The sequence below is a fragment of the Ictalurus punctatus genome, chromosome 15 (assembly GCF_001660625.3).
Source record: "Ictalurus punctatus breed USDA103 chromosome 15, Coco_2.0, whole genome shotgun sequence".
In the NCBI taxonomy this organism is placed as follows: Eukaryota; Metazoa; Chordata; class Actinopteri; order Siluriformes; family Ictaluridae; genus Ictalurus; species Ictalurus punctatus.
The window spans coordinates 14,944,059-14,966,328 of NC_030430.2; the positions used below are offsets into that span (position 1 = coordinate 14,944,059).

At 39.9% G+C, this 22,270-nt stretch overlaps 1 protein-coding gene across 4 annotated transcripts in view; it reads right to left on the reverse strand.

The window, feature by feature from the left end:
- Positions 1 to 22,270, reverse strand: part of arfgef2 (ADP-ribosylation factor guanine nucleotide-exchange factor 2 (brefeldin A-inhibited)) — a 35,298-nt gene that overhangs the window by 2,386 nt on the left and 10,642 nt on the right. Inside the window, exons 6-38 of one of the 4 annotated variants that reach the window (XM_017486997.3) lie at positions 21,687 to 21,951; positions 21,420 to 21,575; positions 17,304 to 17,419; positions 16,415 to 16,548; positions 14,946 to 15,180; positions 14,739 to 14,838; positions 14,470 to 14,609; positions 13,087 to 13,195; positions 12,740 to 12,929; positions 12,536 to 12,647; positions 12,080 to 12,285; positions 11,733 to 11,817; positions 11,375 to 11,546; positions 11,028 to 11,179; positions 10,258 to 10,386; positions 10,006 to 10,164; positions 9,766 to 9,913; positions 8,895 to 8,991; positions 8,780 to 8,820; positions 8,325 to 8,494; positions 8,059 to 8,210; positions 7,791 to 7,963; positions 7,511 to 7,671; positions 7,290 to 7,420; positions 7,064 to 7,193; positions 6,075 to 6,210; positions 5,263 to 5,401; positions 4,700 to 4,757; positions 4,374 to 4,488; positions 2,222 to 2,361; positions 1,885 to 2,062; positions 1,194 to 1,332; positions 31 to 148 (exon numbers count right to left, since the gene is read on the reverse strand). In XM_017486997.3, coding sequence (XP_017342486.1) covers positions 31 to 148; positions 1,194 to 1,332; positions 1,885 to 2,062; positions 2,222 to 2,361; positions 4,374 to 4,488; positions 4,700 to 4,757; positions 5,263 to 5,401; positions 6,075 to 6,210; positions 7,064 to 7,193; positions 7,290 to 7,420; positions 7,511 to 7,671; positions 7,791 to 7,963; positions 8,059 to 8,210; positions 8,325 to 8,494; positions 8,780 to 8,820; positions 8,895 to 8,991; positions 9,766 to 9,913; positions 10,006 to 10,164; positions 10,258 to 10,386; positions 11,028 to 11,179; positions 11,375 to 11,546; positions 11,733 to 11,817; positions 12,080 to 12,285; positions 12,536 to 12,647; positions 12,740 to 12,929; positions 13,087 to 13,195; positions 14,470 to 14,609; positions 14,739 to 14,838; positions 14,946 to 15,180; positions 16,415 to 16,548; positions 17,304 to 17,419; positions 21,420 to 21,575; positions 21,687 to 21,951 — 4,686 coding nt within the window. Of the gene's footprint in view, positions 1 to 30; positions 149 to 1,193; positions 1,333 to 1,884; positions 2,063 to 2,221; positions 2,362 to 4,373; positions 4,489 to 4,699; positions 4,758 to 5,262; positions 5,402 to 6,074; positions 6,211 to 7,063; positions 7,194 to 7,289; positions 7,421 to 7,510; positions 7,672 to 7,790; positions 7,964 to 8,058; positions 8,211 to 8,324; positions 8,495 to 8,779; positions 8,821 to 8,894; positions 8,992 to 9,765; positions 9,914 to 10,005; positions 10,165 to 10,257; positions 10,387 to 11,027; positions 11,180 to 11,374; positions 11,547 to 11,732; positions 11,818 to 12,079; positions 12,286 to 12,535; positions 12,648 to 12,739; positions 12,930 to 13,086; positions 13,196 to 14,469; positions 14,610 to 14,738; positions 14,839 to 14,945; positions 15,187 to 16,414; positions 16,549 to 17,303; positions 17,423 to 21,419; positions 21,576 to 21,686; positions 21,952 to 22,270 lie in introns of all 4 variants that reach the window. The other 3 variants (XM_017486995.3, XM_017486996.3, XM_017486994.3) reach the window with 3 other exon arrangements.

Sequence of the window (22,270 nt, forward strand, 5' to 3'; positions counted from 1 at the left end):
GTGTGTGTGTCTGTATATAAGGGGAATTACCTTGTCATCAGGCAGTCTGAGTGTTCTGGTGAGTAGGAGCAGCAGTAAGCTGGTCCAGGCCTCTCGGTGGCTCTCTGAGGTTAGGCTGATAAAGTAGGCCAAGGCATCGCTACACACACTGTGGAAGGAGAAAAAGAATGACATTTGCTCAATCTGAACGAAAATACAAACTCAAACTCCTGCTAAACTCCTGCCATTAAGATTAAAAATGGATGCCAGAGATATGGGAGGCTGTCACTAAATCTTTTTTACCATTTACATAGAGGTTTTCACCACACCAGATTTACATTGGTGAAATTAAAGCACACTAATGAAAAGTAAGACACCTCATGTAAGTTTTTCCAATGTGCACTCACTGACCGCGTTATTAGGAACACCTGTACGTCCATGCAGTTATCCAATCATGTGACAGGAAGCACAACGCATAAAATCATGCAGATACAGGACAAGAGCTTCAGTTAATGTTTACAGCTTATATCAGAATGGGTAAAAAAAATGTGATCCCGATGAGTGACTGTGGTACGGCTGATGGGGAGATAACCACTCTTTACAACTGCTGTGAGCAGAAAAGCATCTCAGAACGAACAGCAAAAATGAAGTGGATGGGCTACAACAGCAAAAGACCACAGCAGGCTCCACTCCGGTCAGCCAAGAACAGGAATCTGAGGCTACAGTGGGCACCGACAATAGACTTCAATTGTTATACAGGTGTTTCTAATGAAGTGGTTAGTTAGCGTAAATGAACTCTTTAGAATCTGTGAGGAAATGGTTAACCATCTAGCTTTCAGAGGTTTGATTTTTAAAACCGTCTACCAAAATTTGTCTGAATGGCCAACACTAAGGCACACTAACCAGTCTCGAAATCTCTTCCTTTACCAATTAGTTAAATTACAACATATTTTACTGTGCGACTTTCAAATTACAAGACTACAATTAAACATTACTGTTACAAAACAGCAATTTTTTACCGGTGTGTATGATTACGTGTTTTTAAAAGCCGAAAAACAAAGTGCAGGCTACAGAGGGTTTCCATGTTATTACGTCCAGATGTTTCAATTGCTACTTGTCTCTCAGTGACGGATTAGTGAGCTATTATAATGAAAGCACACGGCTGTACTTCGCTATAGTAAATCATCTGTGGGACCCCCAGAGTCCAAACTCACAGTAGCAGTCGAGTCTGGATGTCGGGCCACGCGCCCTGCAGCCGCCTGTCTGAGTACATTCGGAACAGTATCCTCAAGCTGCAGGCCAAGCTGCTGGTCTCCTGCTTCAGCAGGTTGGGTTTGGACTTGCCCTTGAACCCTGCAGAAACACAAAGGCAGGCAAAACTTCATTACCATCCAAACTGCAAGTAATTTGTTTGAACAGAATTGGCACTTACATAATAGCTGATCACAAAGAATACCAGGAACATACATACTAATAGTTGATGACGACATTCTTCACAGCTTGATGTGAGATCACTTACAATAATAATCAATTTAAGTGGTGTGGCAAAACACCAAGTGTATATACTGGTGTAAAAAAAAAATTTTTTTTAAATCTTATGTCACTGCAAGTTTAATGAGAGCAACTGCATATATTGAATTGTGCTTACTTGAATAATCAGTAGCGAGCTCAAATTACATATAATTTGATAAACTATTGAGGAAATTCTAATTAAGTGAGCAGACACCATTGTAGCTAGATCACATCAATGAGTGTACAAGAAGGTATAAGTATATTGTAGACTCGGATGGTAGGGTTTTTTTAAAAAAAAACTTAACCAGCTCTCTCCAGAATAAATAAATAAATAAATTTCAGTGTTGTATCTTAAAGTCCTATACATATACATAATATATGGAGAAGACCAACCTGCCCTCCAGAGCGCTGTCCTCTGCTCATTGTTGGAGTTGAAGTCTTTAGCAAAGCCGTGCGACTCTAGTAGGCAGTCGAGCAGTTTGAAAAGGTGCTGAGGAGAGAGATGCCTATACATGCCCTGCTCGGACTCGACCTGTGGCTGGCCCTCTTCGCTCTCCTCCAGACCATCTCTCTGAATGGGGAGGACACACGAACAACAGAACAAGACGTTATCATGACATTATAACCTCAGCTCAAAATGCAAACTACATTTTGTAAGCATGCAAATGTTAACCCATAAAAAAAGCAATTATTTTTAGAAATTAAAAATGAGGCACGCAGACAGACATACCAGAGCGGCAGCCATGTTCTCAGCGTCCTCCTTCTTGCTGGTGGCTGGGTAGAAGACAATGTTGTCTATGGTCTGAATGAGCTCCAGTTGTACCACACACTTTATGAGGAGCCCTGCAAACAGCCTCTGGTCCGACACTCCTGTGACACACAGCACACGGGTCTTAGAACAGAACAGTTTCACATCATCTAAAGTAATGCTGTAGAATATTTCACTGATTATAAATATTATTATATTAATCCTTAATAGATTTCTTAGCCTCCTTTATTTCGGAACATTAATTTCTGCAGTGCTTCTATGGCTTTGTGTTCCTGTGTGTTACTGTGTGGGATTTTCTATGGGGTTCAAGTTAGGTGACTGAGATGGGCCTGTAGAATCTTCCAGGACTTTGCAGGACTCTGCAACCAAGCATTGGTGGAACTTGAGGTATGCTTGGGATCAGTGTCCTGTTGGAAGGTCCAATGACTCCCAAGCTTCAGCTTCCTCCCAGACAGCATGACATTTTCTCCTAGGATTTCTGATACTATAATGAATCCATCTTGCCTTCCACACGCTGCAGGTTTCCAGTGCCAGAGGATGCAAAGCAGTCCCAGAGCATCACCGAACCACCACCATGCTTGACTGTGGACAGAGTGTTCTTTCTTCATTCTTCTTCCTCCAGACATACCGCTGATCCATCGTACCAAAAAGGTTTTGTTTCAGCGCTCCACAGAACAGAATTCCAAGACTACTGTGGCTCATTTATATGATTTTTAGCCGACTTTTCTTGTGCTTGTGGGTCAGTAGTGGGGTACGTCTTGGAGTTCTGGCATGGAAACCTTCTGCGTTTAATACGCCTCTTAGTGTGCTCACTGAAACCTCGGTGCCTGTTTCCACCAAGTCTTGCTGCAGGTCTTTTGCAATCACTCAAGCGTTTTTCACACCCTGCCTTCTCAGAAATCTGGTTGCAGCCGTTGATGGCTTCCTTTTTCTGCCCCGTCCAGGTATTTAATGCATTTACTGCCCCTTGCCAGTTCAGGTATTTCATGTGTTCCAGCTCAAGCACACCCAGTGCAACTAATGAAGCCCTTGATTAGTTGCATCAGGTGTGCTTCAGACAACACCTGTTTTGCATATTTGTGCTATTGTGAGGGATTCTATTCAGGGGGTTGAACAATTCTGAAATTGGAATCATTATAGTAATTATAGGTTGCATTTTCAGTTGAATTTGAAGAAGCCACTTGAAGCATTCGTTGTGTTGAACCGTTTCAATTGCTTTTGTTTGATTTGTTTGTTGCAAACAGCTGAAAGTTTGTGAATTCTGACAATAAGCCTGATTTGCAATGGGGGTTAAATAATTTTTATTGCAAATGTACAACTACTTTAATATACTAATACGGTTAAAATGTCATAAGGTGAATTTTTGGCATTATACACCTTTAAAAGAGTTGATATGAAAGAGTCTTGTATTTATTCAGGCAGTTTGTATTGTGACAGCTAACTGTATGCATTGTGCTAGTTTTATCGTCCAAGCGAACGTTTGAGAGGAACAAAACTGTTATTAATTAGCCTTAACTAAAGTTTTCCCACATTCCGTGGTGAAAAGAGCCATAATTTAACAATCGTTAACTAAAATAAATGTCAATTGGGGTAACTCTCTATTATTTTGTGAATCTTTTGTCGTACATTTATTTCCATACTTGAAGTAAATTCAAGTGTTTATACTTTTCTACTTTAACCCGAGTGAAGAGATGTGTGTATATATATATATATATACACACATACACACACACACACATGTGGATGAAAAAAAAAAAAATTCTGCCCTTCCTCTAAGTATTATGTCCTCCAGATTTGTTTGAATTTTACTGTTTGATCACATCAAAGACTCATCTTAGCCGGGGAAAAATTCTGCCAACGAGCGGCACTGATAACGTTTATGGGTCATAGTACTTCTGTTCCAGAGTATAATTAATGTGCGGTGGAGGCCCGAGTATGACAACAATGAGTAAAATAGAATTCATGAACTTGAGATCATAGACTGAGGTCCACAGTGACTCACAGCTAATATGTGGTTAATCAAATTTGGAAAGGGGGGGAAGCAAATTCTTCTATGACATCAGAAAGAACAGGAAGCAGGTGTAGGTGAGATGATGAAGAATGGGCTGCATACTTGCATGGGGTTTCCCCCTCCAGGCCTCGTCACTGGCAGTGGACATCTGACTCTGTCCTCTCTCTGACAGCGTCCTCTCAAAGCTGCTCTGAGACTGAGAGTCCATTTCCACATCCTAAAAAAATAAACAAACAGTTTGCATTGGATTCTTCATCAGAAATATTGTTTGCTCAACATGACCTCTAACCAGGGTGTGTTAGAGGTAGAAGGCATAAGATTTTTACTGGCATATGAACATCAGAGTGACATTTGCTTGGTGATTATCTCCGAGTATCGTTTTCATGGTGTGTGTGTATGTTATATTTGCTTAATGTTCGTCATCTCACCATGTGTTTCCCATCTCCCACCTCTTCTTCCTGCCCAGCTGGTCTCCATGTCAGCAAGCTTTTAAGAGGACAATCATTAAATCAGGTCAGGTGTATTTAATTAAGAGCATTTCATACAGTCAATCACAGTTGCCTTGCAAACAGGCTTCATGATCCCGTTGTTAGCATAAGACAAATCAAGGTGTTTAGAAAAAAAGCAAATATATTTAATTAATGCAGGTGTGGACAAATCACAAATTCATTAGCTAGCACACTGGGCAAGCGCCAATGTACTGTTTTAGTTGCCCAGGCTACACCAAAAAGTGGTAATGTAATAACATATGGCAAGCTTTTGTTTGTTTGTTTGTTTGTATTAGAGTTTATTTCCATACCAGCTTAATTTCATGGCAATACAGGTATTAACTAAACGTTCAATAAAATTCAACTTAAAAATTGAGACATTTCTGTACATGACAACTCGATAAAAGATTCTTTATGTTTACTTGTGATAAATTTAGGTTACAGTGTTTATCACTAAGCTAAGAAGCACTGAAAGCAGACAGTAGTGTGTGGAAGTGTCATACGCATGAGGGCTGGTGGACTGGAAGATCTCCAGCATGCAGGTGCAGGTGATATCCCAGACTTCCCCACTGAACTTCTCTCCGTTCTGGATTACCAAGTTTTCCAAACAGTTGGTGCCCGACCGTGCTAGCTGCTCGTTATCTAAGGACACAGAGTAAAGTTTATGAAAAAGCTGAACAAAATACAGGAACTTTTAGCACCAGAAAACTGGAGCTGTTTTTAACTTCTCGGGCTACAAGTTCAGTAGCGATGGTTTCAGTTTTATGTTTGGCACCTTTGTGTCATCAAAAGCAACACTGTAGTGTTTCTTAACATGAACCAACGCAAAACCAATTTATGGAGGGACAACTTCAGAGAAGTTTTTACTGCACTGATACATGACACACATTTTCACCAGTAATTTGATTGCAGTTTGTGAACGAAAACAGTCAGACAGACAAAACAACCTTAATATAAATACTTTTATACACTGTTTATTTAAATACACTATTTTGGACTGCTGATGTAGTAGCTTTCAGTGCGAGTTTCCGAACTGTCTCGCAAAATGATGGAAAATGAACTAGAACTACAAAGTTGTGTTGTTTCTTGTTAGGGCCAAGAAGTTTATGCTTTTTAAAACACAGTGTAAAAACAACATATGGGTAAGACTCTGACCTTTCCCCTGTATTACATGAGTCAGTACTGGTCAACACTGGTGCAATGACCACCACTAAGCACTAATGAGCAATGTACTGTGGGTCTCATACCATGTGATGCATGACTTTGTGGAGCAAAGTTTGTAGAGTGTGTTTGGTTGAGTAACTGAAAGCTCTACCTTGTCTGACGCACCACTGCAGCTGAGCAAAAACATCGACCAGCAACACTTCACTGAGCGGCTCGTAGAATTGTGTGAAAACGTCACAAATAGCGTACAGTGCATGGTTGCACGTAGTGGTCATCCATTCGGTTTTCTGCAGAAGAGAAAAGCGCAGCAGAAATGGTCTGACACTTGCTGGTTATTTGCTCTCGGAAGTATTTATGAATTTAGCAGGTCACTAATGTCGCAGCAAAAAAAAAAAAAAAAAAGAATACACTCAGGCTTTCTTGCAATGTAATCTCTGCACAGCACATCTGTGCTGTAGGAGAAAAAAAAACCCTGCTGCTAATCTTAAAACAAAGGCTGAAACGGGTTCAGGCGAAGGTTACGCGTCTGTACTGTTGATATTTTCCAATTTAGACTCCAATTTAAAACTGGAGTTAAAACTGGACTAAAATTCTCTGATGTTAACATAGCCGATTCCAAACAAACGTTTCGTTAAAATGGTGGAAAAGTCAACTCATTTTCAACATCCGGTTACTTATACACATCCAGCATGATGTAAATCTCTTGAAGTGTAGTTCACTAAAATGAGACTTAGCGTGTGCTTGCAAACAGTGCAGTAGCAAATTTAAAAATAAATAATAATAATAAAAAATATGTATGTGCATGACCACAAACACCCCATTTCTACATCTGTAATCTCTTCTACATGACTAAAAGGATCAATTACACATAAGTTGAGCAAATAGCTTTGGCTTAACAATAACATTTTTTTTAAAGCACTCTTTAAAAAAAAAACAAAAAACAACAACAACAAAAAATGTATTGTTCAAAACTATTTTTTGGCATAAACATTAATTGAGGCCCCAAATGTTGGATAGACAGCCATAATAAGTGAGTGTTTTGGTAATCAAATAAGCCCCACAGATGCAATAGATAGAAATGTGGTTCTAAAACTCCTTTAAATACCACTAGCCAATGGCAAATATTCTCCCTTGCTTCACCTCAGTCTGCTGCTCTGGAAGTTTCATGTTGTCAAAGATTCGGAAGACGATGCGGAAGAGGTCGTGCCACCAGTGCTTCTCAAAAGTGTGTCCGTAACTCTTCATAATCTCAAACATCACTGTCAGGCCTCTAAAGACACGCATATACAAACGCAAACAATGTAAACAACCTGAAACATCAGTAAGAGTGTGACTGAAGGGATTCTGATACTGGGTCAGCCCCCACCTGGTCCTGATGTCCAGCTTGCAGCGGTTGATGATACAAGAAAGCTCGAAAAGTATGGGGAACCAACCGCGCACCCACACCCGATCACCAGGAGCAACGTTCATGTCATCGCTGGTGTACTCTCTTAGTACCTGTGCAGGATGACAGCGAGAAAGAGCAGAAAGAAGTGATCTGGTCTTTAAGAGATCCCTCGCAAACTATGGTAAAGTGCGAGTGCTCACCTGCGGTCTGTCAGACACGTATTTGGCACAGTGGCGAATGAGTCGGATGGCTTCCATGCTAGTGTCAGGGAAGGCAGCATTGCACACAAACTCAGAAAGACACTTCACCGCATCCTGGAATGAGTCAATAGCTGCTGCAAAGTGCTGCTGAAACGTTTTCACTAAGGAGAAAATGAGTGGAAAGACAATAAGAACGTTTAAACCACTTTGACTAAATACTAGTTCAACGAGTAGCTTGGCGTTGCTCCGCTCTCTCAGATGGGGAGTTGCTGACACTCACTGACGATGTGTCCTGTGGTTTGGAAAGCAAGTTCAACTATGGTCTCATCGTGGTCTGATGCTGCCTGGTGGAACACAGAGAAGATGTTCTTCCAGCCTGAGCGGATGTTAGCTGCCTGCGAGTTCACCATTTGAGCCACACAGCGGATCACCATGTCCCGGATTGTCGGTGACCTTCATGGGGGAAAAAAAAATAGAAAGGGAGAAATGTAAGTAAAACCAGTGCTGGCCAAATTATTACTGCTTCCACAGCGTGCCGTTTCTCGAACCTGTTCTTCTTCATAATGTGCTCAAACGGCCTAAGGAAGTCTTTCTGGAAGCGGAAGTTGGCCAACTCTCCTTTCTCCAAAAACTTCATGGAAAGCTGTCTCAGCGAGTCCACAGCAAAAATGGCCACGTCCTCGTTAGGGTTGCAGCCCACCTGTAAGGACAGCACAAGCATGTTGACGCATCAGAAATGAGCGACGGCAGATTCTGCACATCAGAAATCAAAGAGGACAATGAGAAATCCACTCGAAGCAAAGCCATAGCTGACCTTGTTGAAGTGGTCTCCTATGACCTGCCAAATGCGGGACCACTGCAGTCGGATGCGGTTCATGTTGTAGTAGGAGATCTCCACAATCTTCTGCAGGCTGAACATGCGCGGCTGGTGAGCAGAGGCCAGTTCATCCATTGACACTGCACACAGCCAGCGCACAAAGTCCACTGGCAGAGAAAAAGTTTAATATTAATATCAACTGTGATTTTAACATGGACATGCATTTTAGGGTGTTTTTTCTTTTAACGATATTATAGTTAAGTCGATTAAAGTACATAACTAACTATAGAGTGTTAAGGGTTAGAGGTTAAGATCTCATATAAAAGCTACACATGCTTGAATGAACTCAAACCCAATATCTATGCACCAAGAATAAAAATACAGGAACTACAGATGCAGGAAGCGTGCCAAAAATGGTGACAATTCAGACAACCGCATACATATGCCCATACCGATTGCATTTCCATCAAGCCTGGTGGATCCAGTGAATATTCTGGAGGACAAAATGGGAAAATGAGTTAAACACAAAAAGCAACAACTAAATATACAGCTTTTTAGCAGTCTCACCTGTCCACAGCTACCACTACACTCTGAGAGCTGGTTTCCCCCACTGACTCCTGAATGTGAGCCATTTGACGTCTATCTGGACCCCCAACTAGTGTGCCTGTGATCAAGTCAAGAATACAGTCACAAACAATATGTTGAATAAACTCTAAATGATTAAAATTCACTCTATCAAGCCTTTCTATGAAAAGTTCACAACATCGTGCCATTCAGAAGTTTGGCCTGTCCCCAACAGTGCGTTTATTTAAACAGCATTTAGTCTGTTTGAATCGAACCCTGGTGTGTTTTCCTCTTTGGTGTGGTTATTTAGGCAGGGGAGAACACAGCAATCACATTTTGGTACACACCAAAACTACCAGTCTGAGACTGTCTGAGCGAAGTGGTTTAGGTCTGGTTTGATTGCAGTAAGAAAGTGATTCAACTCCCATTCTGATTTAAATCGCACATGTGGTGTATTTTGGGTGGCAGGTCGCATTTTTCTGTAGATGCAAACCACAAGAAGCAAAAAGAGAAAATAAATGGGTGCATATACAAAAATGTTTTAAACTAGTTATCTACATAATTAGCTAGCAATTTATTTTAAGAGCCATCTCTTTTCTCCACAGCCAGATGATTTTTGTGATTTTTCTACATACATCTTTTTCCGACACCAAAATGCTGACAATCGAATGAGTATTTCATAAGTACAATTTCAGCGCTACAACACCCCTCGACCACATGTCTTTTGAATTTTTGGTTCGTTTAGTTATGAGGTGTGACACTAAACCAAACCAAATAGCAAACAAGGCCACAGTGTACATTTGGACTCGGCAAAGGGACTAATAAGTGTGAAAACACCCTGAGTAATGGTAAACATGTTTACAGAGTAGCTTACCTAAGCCTAGAGGCATGAACTCCTCTCCGCCAGTGGGAAAGCCCTTAATGCCACCTCCCTGGTCTCGAACTACACCGGAGATATAACGTGTCTTTACTCCTGTGCCAATCAGCTGAGCTAATTCCAACTGACTGATACACCGCAGAATCTACATAAGTGAGCAGAAAATATTAGATCAGGTGTGAAATGAGGGCTTAATGCCTAATCAGTTGGACTGCTGAGCTGTAGTGCAATGACAACCTCATGCCAGGAGTTGCCCAAGTAGTTGCCGTCAGTGTGTGCCACAGTGATGAGGGTCTTAATGGTGTCAATGTTCTTCTGCTTCATCTCCGTAATGCTGGAACTAGCTGTGAGCAGTGTAAACCTGGCCAAGGCCTGAATATATGCATCACGCTCCAGCTACACACAAACACAAAATACATAAGAGTGAAAAATCTAGGAGAAACAATGAGATCTAAATAATCACTGCACTGATTAGTGTGTTGAACTCACCTGCATGCTGAAAATACAGGCAATCCTGATCGCACAGCGGATTCCTTCCAGACACAGAGACGCCACCTCCTGGTCATCACAGTCCTGCAGGCCCACGCTGAATGCTGCTAACAGGGGCGTCCATGCCAACTGTAACATCCAAACATGATTTGTGTTTCACTATCCCTAGACTGAAAGACATGTTTTCTCCCCCCCGCAAACCCTTCACTGTTAAAGGACTGCAGTTCATTAATGCTATAAACTGAATTGTCTAATATTACATACATACATACATACATACATACATAATTGTATAATAATAAATATATATAAATATATATTTATTTTACCAATTCTAAACCACTAATAACGGCTGGAAGAATTCTATGCTGTCAAAAATTACATATTTTATATATATATATATATATATATATATATATATATATATATATATATATATATATATATCTTATTATGTGTGTGTGTGTGTGTGTGTATATATAAATATATATGTACATTTTTGACCGGATAGAATTCTTCTATCTGATATTATTGGTTTAGAATTAGTTTGATACTTTAAAAAAATCTGTGACAATTTTTATAACCATCTGGCCCCTGTTGTAATAATCATATCTAGCAGTACTACACAACAGAAATCAAAAATTCGCCTAGAACCCACAATTCACTTTGTGATAATACACTGAGCTAGACGCATGTCTCACAGGCTAGCCACCCCAGACACTGTATGGTACTGAAAAAAGGGGGGGAGGAAAGAGGGAAAGGTCTGGTACCTTAAACATTGGGCGGACATGCTCCAGGTGGGTGGCGCTGAAGAAAGGAGCCTGAGCGTGGCTCACAGCTTCCATCAGGGCTTTAGCTGTCTTAGCCATCTGCTCCATTTCCACATTATACAGCAGCCGTCTCTGTTTCTCGCTAGCTACACCTGCCAGCAAAGCAGAGCCTTATATGATTAGTGTCCTGCTTAGAAAATGCCCTTTATTGAAGGTCATCATCAAATGAAATGAATAGAAATAATAGTTCAACAATGTATGCTTACTAAGTATATATAAAAAGATGAAATAAATTCACTGGGTGAAAGAAAATTTAAATTCGTCACACTGAAAAAGAAAGCACTTACTCTGCTTGTTGGACTTTGGCGTGATGGAGTACTCTTTACTCTCCTTCATGGCGATCTTCTTTCCTGCTATTTCATCATAAATGGAGGAGAGATACTCCTCAGGCAGATCCTTACTGTCGTTAATGCCACGGTTCATCTTAATGTACTGTTCTTTTGTCATTTTGCTCTTCACCTGACGTGAACCAAAAGCCACTCGTTAAGCAAACAATAGGAATATTTAGAAACTATGCACACAAATATAACACCATTCAATGAAATAAAAAAAATTAAAAAACAGGTTTATGAGACAAAGATAAGATGAAACGGATCTGGAACTAAATCCCAGGGTCTGGCATCTTTAAGAGGGCTCTAAACTCACCTGCGGGCTGTGCAGATCAGTCGTTAACATGATGATGGAGTATGCCAGGACATAGGCCGTGTCAGCACTAGCGAACAGAGTCTGCCTGGAAACAAACAGCTGAAGGTCAGTGCAAAGAGAACAACCTTCACTAACAAGTGGACCAAATCAGGAAAAATCCGGATAGATATGGAGGCAGAAAACTTTGTCAATAAAGCAATCTATTAAAAATCTATTTTAAAACCCCCAAACAAACAATAAATAATACCATGTTATTACATTACAACAGCCCTGTTGTTATTATTTGTTTCTTTCCTAGTTAAACTTAGAATTAGACTGTATTCATGGTGGACTCTGTTAACCCTCACCCCTGATTGCACTCCAGATAGCGTGCGGCGAACTTCTCCATGAGCCGATCGATTTTCTGTGCCTCCCCGGGCAACCTGAAGCCTTCGAGGAATGTGCGCAATGCAGACACAAAGTCCTTGCCACAGAAGTCCAGTTGGTCGACATAGCAGTACATCACCTCCTTATTGAACTTGGCGTTCTCACCAAGGAACTCTCCAACCTGAGTCTTAACAAAGGAGGCAAAAGACGAGCTGAGAACATTATAGACTTACATTTACGGCATTTGGCAGACGCCCTAATATTGACTTACTCGTGACTTACAATTATATCATTTACACAACGGAGCAGCTGAGGGTTAAGGGCCTTGCTCAAGGGCCTTGGGATTTGATTGCATGACCTCTTGATCACAAATCCAACGTCTTAACCACTGAGCTACCACTTCCCAACTTAAGCAAACGGAAAATAAATACACCTACTGTATCGAGTCTCTCTTCCTGGTGCAGGAACTGAGCGATGTCCTCCGCAGAGGATCCCAACATTCCTTGCTCCTGCAGGTACTGCACACCCCTCTTTGGCTTTTTATTAAATCTAACCCGAACATGTGGTGGAAATAAAAGACATTACAGTTTGGCTTATAAAAATAAAAAAAATTTTAAAAAACGAAAGAAAAACAGACTTACAGCTCAATGCCATGCTCGATAATCTCTTTCTGCTGTTTGATAACCTCATACTGTTCAGGATGGTCAGGCTGGGAGGCCTGAACACTGGAGGAAACGGCCGAGTCCTGAGAGCTGACACTGTCTCTGCGAGAGGACAAGTGTTCAGGGAGTTTAGTTTCTACTCCCTCTCCTTCAACCTGATGCTCCTGACCTGTACATACATCAAGGTCCATCAAAACTGTCAGTGGAGTCAAAAAATGAGACACCACTGCAAACATTTAAAGCACAGAAGGTGATCTGAACCACCATGTAGAACCAATACAGCAAGAGGAAAATCCTTAAATATCCTGCAAAGGATGTCTTCTCACCTAGATTGGTCTGTAGGTTAGGGTTGATGTACAGGTCTTTGCTCCACTCCACCATGCATTTCAGAATAGACACCAAGCATTCTAAGCCTTTCTTACGTAAACTCAGCTCCTGCAAAAAAACAAAAAACAAATCAGATGTTTAATTACACAGTGGCTTTAAGGAATGTTCAAGTACTTGCTCCAACTAATCTCAAACATACATATCTGTATTGTATATGCCCATAAAACATCAATACAACATACATGTCTGCCTCGAGGAAAAACTATTCATATGAATGAATTGGGACATTTTCTGCTGTATATAGTTTTGAAAACAACTGGCTTTAATGAAATGCTTCTCTGTGCCCATATCACAACCACAGGTGGGGGGAAAAAAGGAGAAATTTACATTTAACAATATTATTTTCTGGTATTTATTACGATAACGATATCCGTGATGATATAAATATAGCACCATTCACCACTGTTTTAGGCTACAAGTGACAGCTGCATGCAGTCTTGAGACCCTCAGAAACACAAACACTGATCTAAAAGTAAAAGTGATTTTCCGTAACCAAACCAGTTCCAGATTGTAGAAGTACCTCCTCGGTTTAGCGATAACGAGGAGTTACCTCTACAATCTGCTCGGCTTCATGTTCGCCTTCCGCCGTACTTGTTTTCACTCTGCACATGGACTGCGAATGGGTCGCACACGGTCGAACACAGAAATATGTCATCAACTAGGCTTTATCGTTATTATCGCTGGAAGACTAATTCTTATCGTGAAGAGAATTTCTACTAGTATATCGCAAACAATAAGATATCGCCCGTCCCTAGCAACAAGCTACTTCTTCCACCAAGTAACGGCATAGTATGACAAAACGGCACAATATATAAAGTAGCCACACAATAAAAAAGTAGATTTAGTGTTGACTAGTTTTTCTTAGTGGCTTGTAGTGCAGCAAGCTCCTTTATCAGAAGGGGAGTTTGTTTGTTGCTTAGCTATATTAAATCATAAGTAGCTCGTAGCTTGAGAAGTTAGAGTCGTAAATTAGCTTCTTCACTCATTTGTTAAATGGGCCCCTTACCCAACGTGATCTTTGCATAGCCAAGGTTAAAAAGTAAATAAGAACACGCCCATGTCGTTTTGGAAAAACACATTTATTGTTTGTTAAAACAGATAATGCAGAGAAGTCTTTTCTTTTGGATGTTTGCCAGAATTCAGCCACAGTAACATCCAATGGGCCTTCCCCAGATTGCCTCACACTTAAGTAGACTGACTCTCTGGAGGTAAGTTTTTTCATCGGATACAGTACATTCTAGTTCTAACTAAAATCTGAAAAGTTAGCTGTTTCTCAGAGTGCAGCAAAACCTATAATAGTGGGACACAGACAGAGGGAATACCTGCAGTGGCGTCATCCCCAGCTCCTGTCCACTCCGACCCTGAGCAATTTTTGACAGATCGTTCACCAGCCGCTCGAAGATATTCGCTGCATTAAGGTCACAGTCATAGTTCACGTAGATATCCACTACGCACTGAGCATCTGAGAGAGAAGGGAAGAAGAGGAGAGACTGAACTCTTTCATAATTAGGCCTTTGCGCAAGACACGCTAGCATAATTAATATGCGTTTCTAATGGAAACAGGTCATAGGCAAAGAAGAAGCATGAGTACCTGCACAAATGCGAGTCAGCGTCTGGATGACCATCCATTTGTGCTCGAAAGAGCTGGTAGATGTTTCCAGAATAGTCAGGAAAATCTCTTTGAAGAACACCTGACAAAAGCCAAAGAGAAGCGATAGAAGTTTTATCCGATTTTTAAGTTGTATCCGATTCTGGAGATACAATCAATTCATTGCGACTACCTTTATTCTCGTCTTACCTCAATCTGCATCTTAAGGTGCACTTTAAAGTGGGAGAGCAGGGTGAGGAAGATGGCTAGAGAGAGTTCAAACACTTCAGGCACAGAGGAAACGCCGTTCTTAGACAGTGCCACACACAAGTATTGCTTGATAGCGTTCACAAACATCTCATGCGTGCGAAACACGGGGCCGGCCCCCTGAAGCACTGAAAGCAGCAACTGGAGCGAGACCACCTTCGAGCGTAGCTCATGAGACCTAAAACTCGGACAACAATGTCACCACTTAAAATATTATATTTATATATGTTCTAAGGCTTTAAAGTAGGCCAGATACACTGCCAGACATTGCCGAACTTCCAGGGTCCAGCCACAAAAGCATGTTTATATTTCCCAACATTAGAGATATTATGCCATTTTGTAGATACTGCAGCCGTTACAAGGCAAGGTCGTTATCGAAAATGATTAACAGGTTCTTGGCACAGGTTTTGTATAGCTGTATGCCAACTGCTTTTATATGGAAATCAATGTTATATGTCAGATAGTGACATATATACATATACACATATACATATATATATATATATATATATACATATACATATACACATATACATATATATATATATATATATACATATACATATACATATATATATATATATATATATATATATATATATATATATATATATAAAAAGAGGACTCAGAACAGATCCTTGTAGAACACCACAGCACACTTTATGAGGCTTCAAAATACAGCTGCCCAGTGCAACATGGTATTCCGAAAATGTGAAATAGGATCAGAAAACAGTCTAACCCTTTGCCAGAGGCCAAATCACTGTAGCAATTAGCCAAATGGCATACTTTGATCAAATGTGCAAAAAGCATTGATGAGATCCCAGACCTATTTGGATGCGTTAGCTGAGTCATTTACGCTTGCTGGAATGTAAACTAGCCTTTTAAATACTTTGGGCCCGAAACTCCCAGTGTAAAAAAGCAAAACTGATTTGTCTCAGTGATCGTTAATGAGTCTAGAGAAGCAGGTTTTCTGACTAAACAATCAGCCACGTGCTGTGCTCAGAACATTTACGATACAGCGTACTGAGCCATCTTAAATCGACACTTTCCGACTCCACCTGATGTTCTAACGAAGAGCTGAAATGCACCTCTAATCGGTCATAGAGCTTGAAATGCTATGTAGAATCTCACTTCAGGCGTGTGACATCTTGCCCATATTTTGTAACGTCTATCAGTCTGACATGCGTAACTGGAACTGTTAGTCACTAAACGATAATCTAAGACACAATATGAAATTTCATCATTGTTAGACAACTAGTTAAACTACTACAAACATGCCAGAATTTCAACACGTACAGTACAAAGTGCATTTACTTCTCTGCAGAACATTTGCTGGAAGGCCAGGTGTGGCTGTAAACTACTGGTCCAGTAAGCACCTATGTAGGAAAGAGTAAAAGGGTTTAATGTCTCACTTGGGGTCTGGAGGGCCATCAGCCAGTGGCTTCATGGAGAGTTTGCAAAGTGAACGGAAGACCAGGAAGGCGTCTTTCTGAAGGATGTGTGAGAAGCGGGCGGCTGTCTGCGTGTTCTGCATCGCCTCGGTCTCCTGCACACATAAAGCATACCCCCGATATACATTATTTCCTATAAAGCCTTATAGGGATGTTTCAAAAGAAAGGGTATTGTGGTGTATTTACAGTTTGTCTGCTGAATGCTTGATACAGTAGGATCAAAGCACCCCTTACATCAACTGTAAGCTCCACCTATAGATGATTCAGAAGCTACAAAACCTGTGACACCAGTAAGCATTCTTGCTTAGGTTGCTACTTGGCAGGTTTTAGTTCACATTATTTTGTCACGTATTCTAAAAAAATGAAATAAAAAAAAAAGACAAAAAGAAACACTGCCCGAACTGTTGCCCTTACACTCCTGATTAAAAGGAAGTTTCATGCAAACAGGTTTTCTGCTCTTTTTCCAGTACAGAGCGATGTGGTGTAATCCTTCTCTGTGGGCTGCAAATGTTGTAGAGAGCTTACATACTGTAGATTAAGCTGTAGATTTTTTTATTTATTTTTATTTATTTATTTATTTAAATGTAGCAATATTGCAAAATTCCTTGCGACTGTTGTCCCCATTAATACATTGAGCTCAGAAAACTTTCAAGGGCTGAGTAACAGCAAGGAGACTTGGGGAAAGACAAGATAACAAATAGACAAAATGTCCCTTTGACTGGAAGCCATAATAGAACACAGGTATTACTACACAATAATAAACAAGCAAATGTCTGACACTTAAGGGTCAAGCTAGAGATACAGCCAAGTAAACATAACCAAATGAAAGGTGCCTGGATTTGTAACATACCAGAATATCTGAGGACACAGAGGTTTGGTCATCCACAACACCATTCATTTGCTGAGCGTCTGTCCTGGCCATAGGGGGTGTCACTTTGGACTCGGAGTCAGAATGTTGGTCCAAACCTACTGAAGCAGAAACAGTAGAACTAATAAAAGATCACATATGGGCCTGAAATGCCATGAACACAGCATGAGAAGAACACTGAAGTCATGGTTCTCAAAGTAGGATCCGTGATGCAAAAGCAGATTTTAAAAAAATTTATTTTTACAGTTTGCTGTTGGAATGCACAATCCATTATTATTAAAAAAAAAAAAAAAAAGTTATATTATTTATTTAGTCTTGTTTGGCTGTTCATTTGACGTGAATGGGTCTAAGAAGGCATATAAATAATGACAATTTGGACCTAATGTATTGTATGGGTGGAAATTTAGGAAAATGCTTCATGGCTCCATAATATCGGAGTAGCTGAATTATGTTCAGGGCCCATGACATTTTTTTTTTTACAGTTAAAGTTGTCCCTGGATAAAAGAAAATACTGAGAACCATTGATACAGTGCTGTGGAAAAGCGTTTCCCTGATTTCTTCTGTTTGTGTGTATCTCTCATACTAAATAGTTTTGGATAGTAAAATGAAATACAAAATAAAACAAAGGCAAACTAAGTAAACAGCATACAGTTTTCATTTATTTTATTTTTTATAGTAGAAAAAAAAAAAAAAAGTTATCCAACCCCTATCACCAATGTGAAAAACTAATTGACCCCTTAAACTTAAAATCTGGTTATGCAACCTTTAGCAGCAATAACTGCAACCAAACACTTCTGATAACTGGAGATCAGTCTTTCACATACTTCTAGGAACAGGATTTACTCCTACGCTTTGAATCATTGTCTTGCTGCATAATCCAGTTGCGCTTGAGTTTCAACTTACAGACTGAAGACCCGACATTCTCCTTTAGGATTTTATGGTAGAGAGCAGAGTTCATGTTTCCATCAATTATTGCAAGTTGCCCAGGCCCTGAAGCAGCAAAGCATCCCCACACCATCACACTTCCACCACCATGCTTGACCGTAGGGATGATGTTCTTTTTGTGGAATTCAGCAATTGGTTTATGCCAGATGTAACGGGACCCCTGTCTTCCAAACAGTTCCACTCATTAGTCCACAGAACAAAAAGGTTTGAGGATCACCAAAGTGTGTTTTGGCAAAATACAGACGAGTCTTAATCTTCTTCTGAGTTAGCAGTGGCTTTCACCTCATCACTCTTCCATGGATGCCATTTTTGCCCAGTGTTGGAAGGTTGGCCACTTCTGGGAAGGTTCACTACTGTGCTGAGTTTTCCATTTGGAGATAATGGCTCTCACTGTGGATCTTTGGAGCCCCAGAAACTTTGAAATAGCTTAGTACCCCTTACCAGACTGATGTATTTCAATCAGCTTCTTACTCATCATTTCTGGAATTTCTTCCAATTTTGGCATAGTGTGTTATTGGGTAAGACCTTTTACCCAACTTCATGCTGTTGAAAAGTTCTATTAAAGCATTGACGTGATTGAACAAGGTTTTCAGTAATCAGGCCTGGTTGTGTCTGGTCCAGATGAATGAACCCTATTATGAATGTAGTTTCATAGATTTAGGGAATTAGTAACAACAGGGGGAAAACATTTTCACACAGGCCCAGTTGGAATTGTATAACTTTTCTGCTTCAATAAACAACACTATCATTTAAAAACTGTATTTTGTGTTTATTCAGGTTGCCTTTGTTTTCTCTTAGATTTTGTTTTAATTTTTGAAACAATTTAATATGATATATATACTTTTCCACAGCACTGTATATGGCACATAACTGGCTTTTTTGTTAGTACAGACAGTTAAACATACCACTGAAAAAGTCTGCTACATTTGAGTATGGCGTAAGGACACGACAGTACGAGTATGACATGAATTTTATTTGCCCAGTCCAACTATAATAGAGATGTAAGGCAATGAAAACTTCATAACACGATTATCATGACCAAAACTCTCACAGTTATCAAAATTATCATTATACAGGTTTTATATTTGACTATAAAGTGATAGATGGTTTTCATTAAGCTTGCTGCGATACCACCACCACTGTCATTTTGCCTTTTTATTGTAATAAAATTCATTTAGTTCAGTTAAAGCACACACGCTACAATTAAATGCTGAACGGGTACGCTCAATTCCGTATGACCCGAATGAGTCAGAGTCACAGCACAGATCAGCAGGAGTCAGATTTCATTCATCACATGACGAGAGTGAGGCGAGATGACTGACAACATGATGGCAGAAGATTTGGTTTAATATAAGTGAGTTTGTCATTGTATTGTTTTGTTGTTGTGTTTTTCATTAAGAATAATAATGAACCAGGGACCTGCAGAGGGTTTCTCATCGTGCCTTTACTGACTATATAACACATATGTATGTATATGTATATATATATATATATATATATATATATATATACACCATCTGCTATATATATATATGTATGTATGTATGTATGTATGTATGTATGTATGTATATGTATGTATGTATGTATGTATATGTATGTATATATATATATATATATATATATATATATATATATATATATATATATATATATATATATATATATATATAATACACACACATTTTGTGCACGCTCTCGAGTTAATTTGAATTCAAATTCTTTTTACATAATATAATTGTTCATAAATTAATGTTGAGAAGGACACTTCAATCATTAAGAAAAAGGGGCAGGGTCTCGAGCTCCCAGAGCCCCCCCATTTCTGCACATCCCTTTAATGATCCCACTATTGAAGCAATTGGCCCCCGAATTGCCACTACTACAAAAGCGAAAGTGAAATACGGACAGCTGCACGGGCATTCATAAGTGATTTAAAAGCAAGGGGGAAAAGGAAAAAAGCGCCAATGAAGCCCCAACGAAGCGCCAAAGACCCCTTTCACAGCAACTTTCTTCTGGCAAGCTCTGCAGACAAGGTTACCATCTGCTATTAAGCTTCCCTCAGCATTTTTATCAAATCCAAAATATCACCACACTTCAGATTTGCGTCAGACTCATGCTGGGTATGTGTGGACTGCATTTACAGCGAGTTTTAGAAATCACAATAATCGCACACGGTTTTAATGATAATTAAATCTGACTAATCGTCTGGGACTTTTATCATGAAACCGGTAACCATTTCATCCCTATATGATAATAAAATAGAACAAGTAAAACTGGATGTCAACAGAATGGACAGGGATGCCTCTGCCAGCAACAAAGCTAATCCTTCTTGTGCCTGAAAAACCCTTAAAGTGCACCTATTATGGTTTTGAAACATGCCTTATTTTGTTTTAAAGGTCTCATACAATAGATTTACATGCATCCAAGGTCAAAAAATACTTTAATTTGCGCATAATTTAAACTGCAGCATTGCCTTTTTTCCAGTGTCAAAAACGACTCATTAAATTATTTGTTCTAAATGATTCCTTCTAAATTCCTCCTTTCAGAGAGAATACTCTGCTCTGATTGGTCAGATGTCCCAGTCTGTTGTGATTGGTCTACCTCTATCAGCATGTTTCAAAAAGGAAAAGTCTGGAATTACTAACGACTCATTTCAGCTGTTCAGAATCGCTTCCTTCTTTTGGGAGTCAATAACTCCGTTTGTCACGCACTTTGATTTTTGAAACTTTGCAGATGTTTTTACATTCACAAACAGCTATATAATACACTATATGAAAGGGAATATTTGAAAAACCATAATAGGTGCATTTTAAAATATATTTTAAACAGAAGCTATTCTTTTTTAAAAGGAGCTATTAGAGAAAAATATTTTCAGACACTGGCCCTGTTCGAATAAATTCCGAAATCAAATCAGTTCATCTGTTGGTTACAATGAAACTTGGCTTGTTTTTGAGATATTGCACTATCGAGAGTGTTGGCTGTATGCAGGGACGTATGGACAACCCAAAATAACCCAACCCAATATAATCACCACCTATTGGTGGGGGCATAACCATGATTAAACATTATGTAATTATTGTCATATGGAAAATTCTCACCAGCACATGTCTATTTTCATGTGGTAAAATGAGTGTTTATACTGGATTGCCCCTCACCCCCATCCGCAGAGCTCTCTCCCAGGCCACTGTCTGGCTCTGCCTCCTCCTGAGCCTCTGAGGCTGGCTCTGTCTCAGCCTCCAGATGAACCTCCTCTCCCTCACCAACCCTCTCTTCCAGAGGCTTGGACACAGTAAGGTCTGATTCCTGCAGTTCTGGAGGAATACATAAATAGCATATTACCAACCAAAATAAATAAATATGCATATCACAAACAGCTGTTGTATTTTCAGTGCTTTCAGTTAGCATGACAAAAAAAAAAGTACCTGGTTGTGCACTTTTGGTTGCATTCTGTTCTGGTGCAGCCGGTTCCTCCGCCGTTATTGGTTCCTCTGACTGTCCGTTGATGGAGGTGTTCTGAGGAGTAGGGGGTGTTGATGTGAGTTCAGGAGGGCTCAGAGAGGGCTCTGGAGGCCCATTCTGTGGAGATGCGCACACTCCTGGTGTAGGCGAAGTGTTTCGGGAAGCTGGGACAGGATTCGGGACCTGAAGACGCTGCCTCTCTTTCTCTGCTTCCTGGGCCTCAAGTGCCTACAAAATGCATGCAATTATTAACAGGGACCTTTTTTTTTTTTTTAAGAAAAAAGGTGTTGATTAATTTTCTATAACAGTAGTACTGACAACCCCAATTCCAAAAAAGTTGGGACGCTTAGTAAAATGTCAATAAAAGTAAATAAAAACAGAATGCAATGATTTGCAAATCTCATAAACGCATGTGTTCTTCACAATCGAGCACAGAAAACACATCAAATGTTTAAACTGAGTAAATGTACCATTTTAAGGAAATAATAATGTCATTTTGAATTTGATGGCCATAACACATCTCAAAAAGGTTGGGACAGGGGCAACA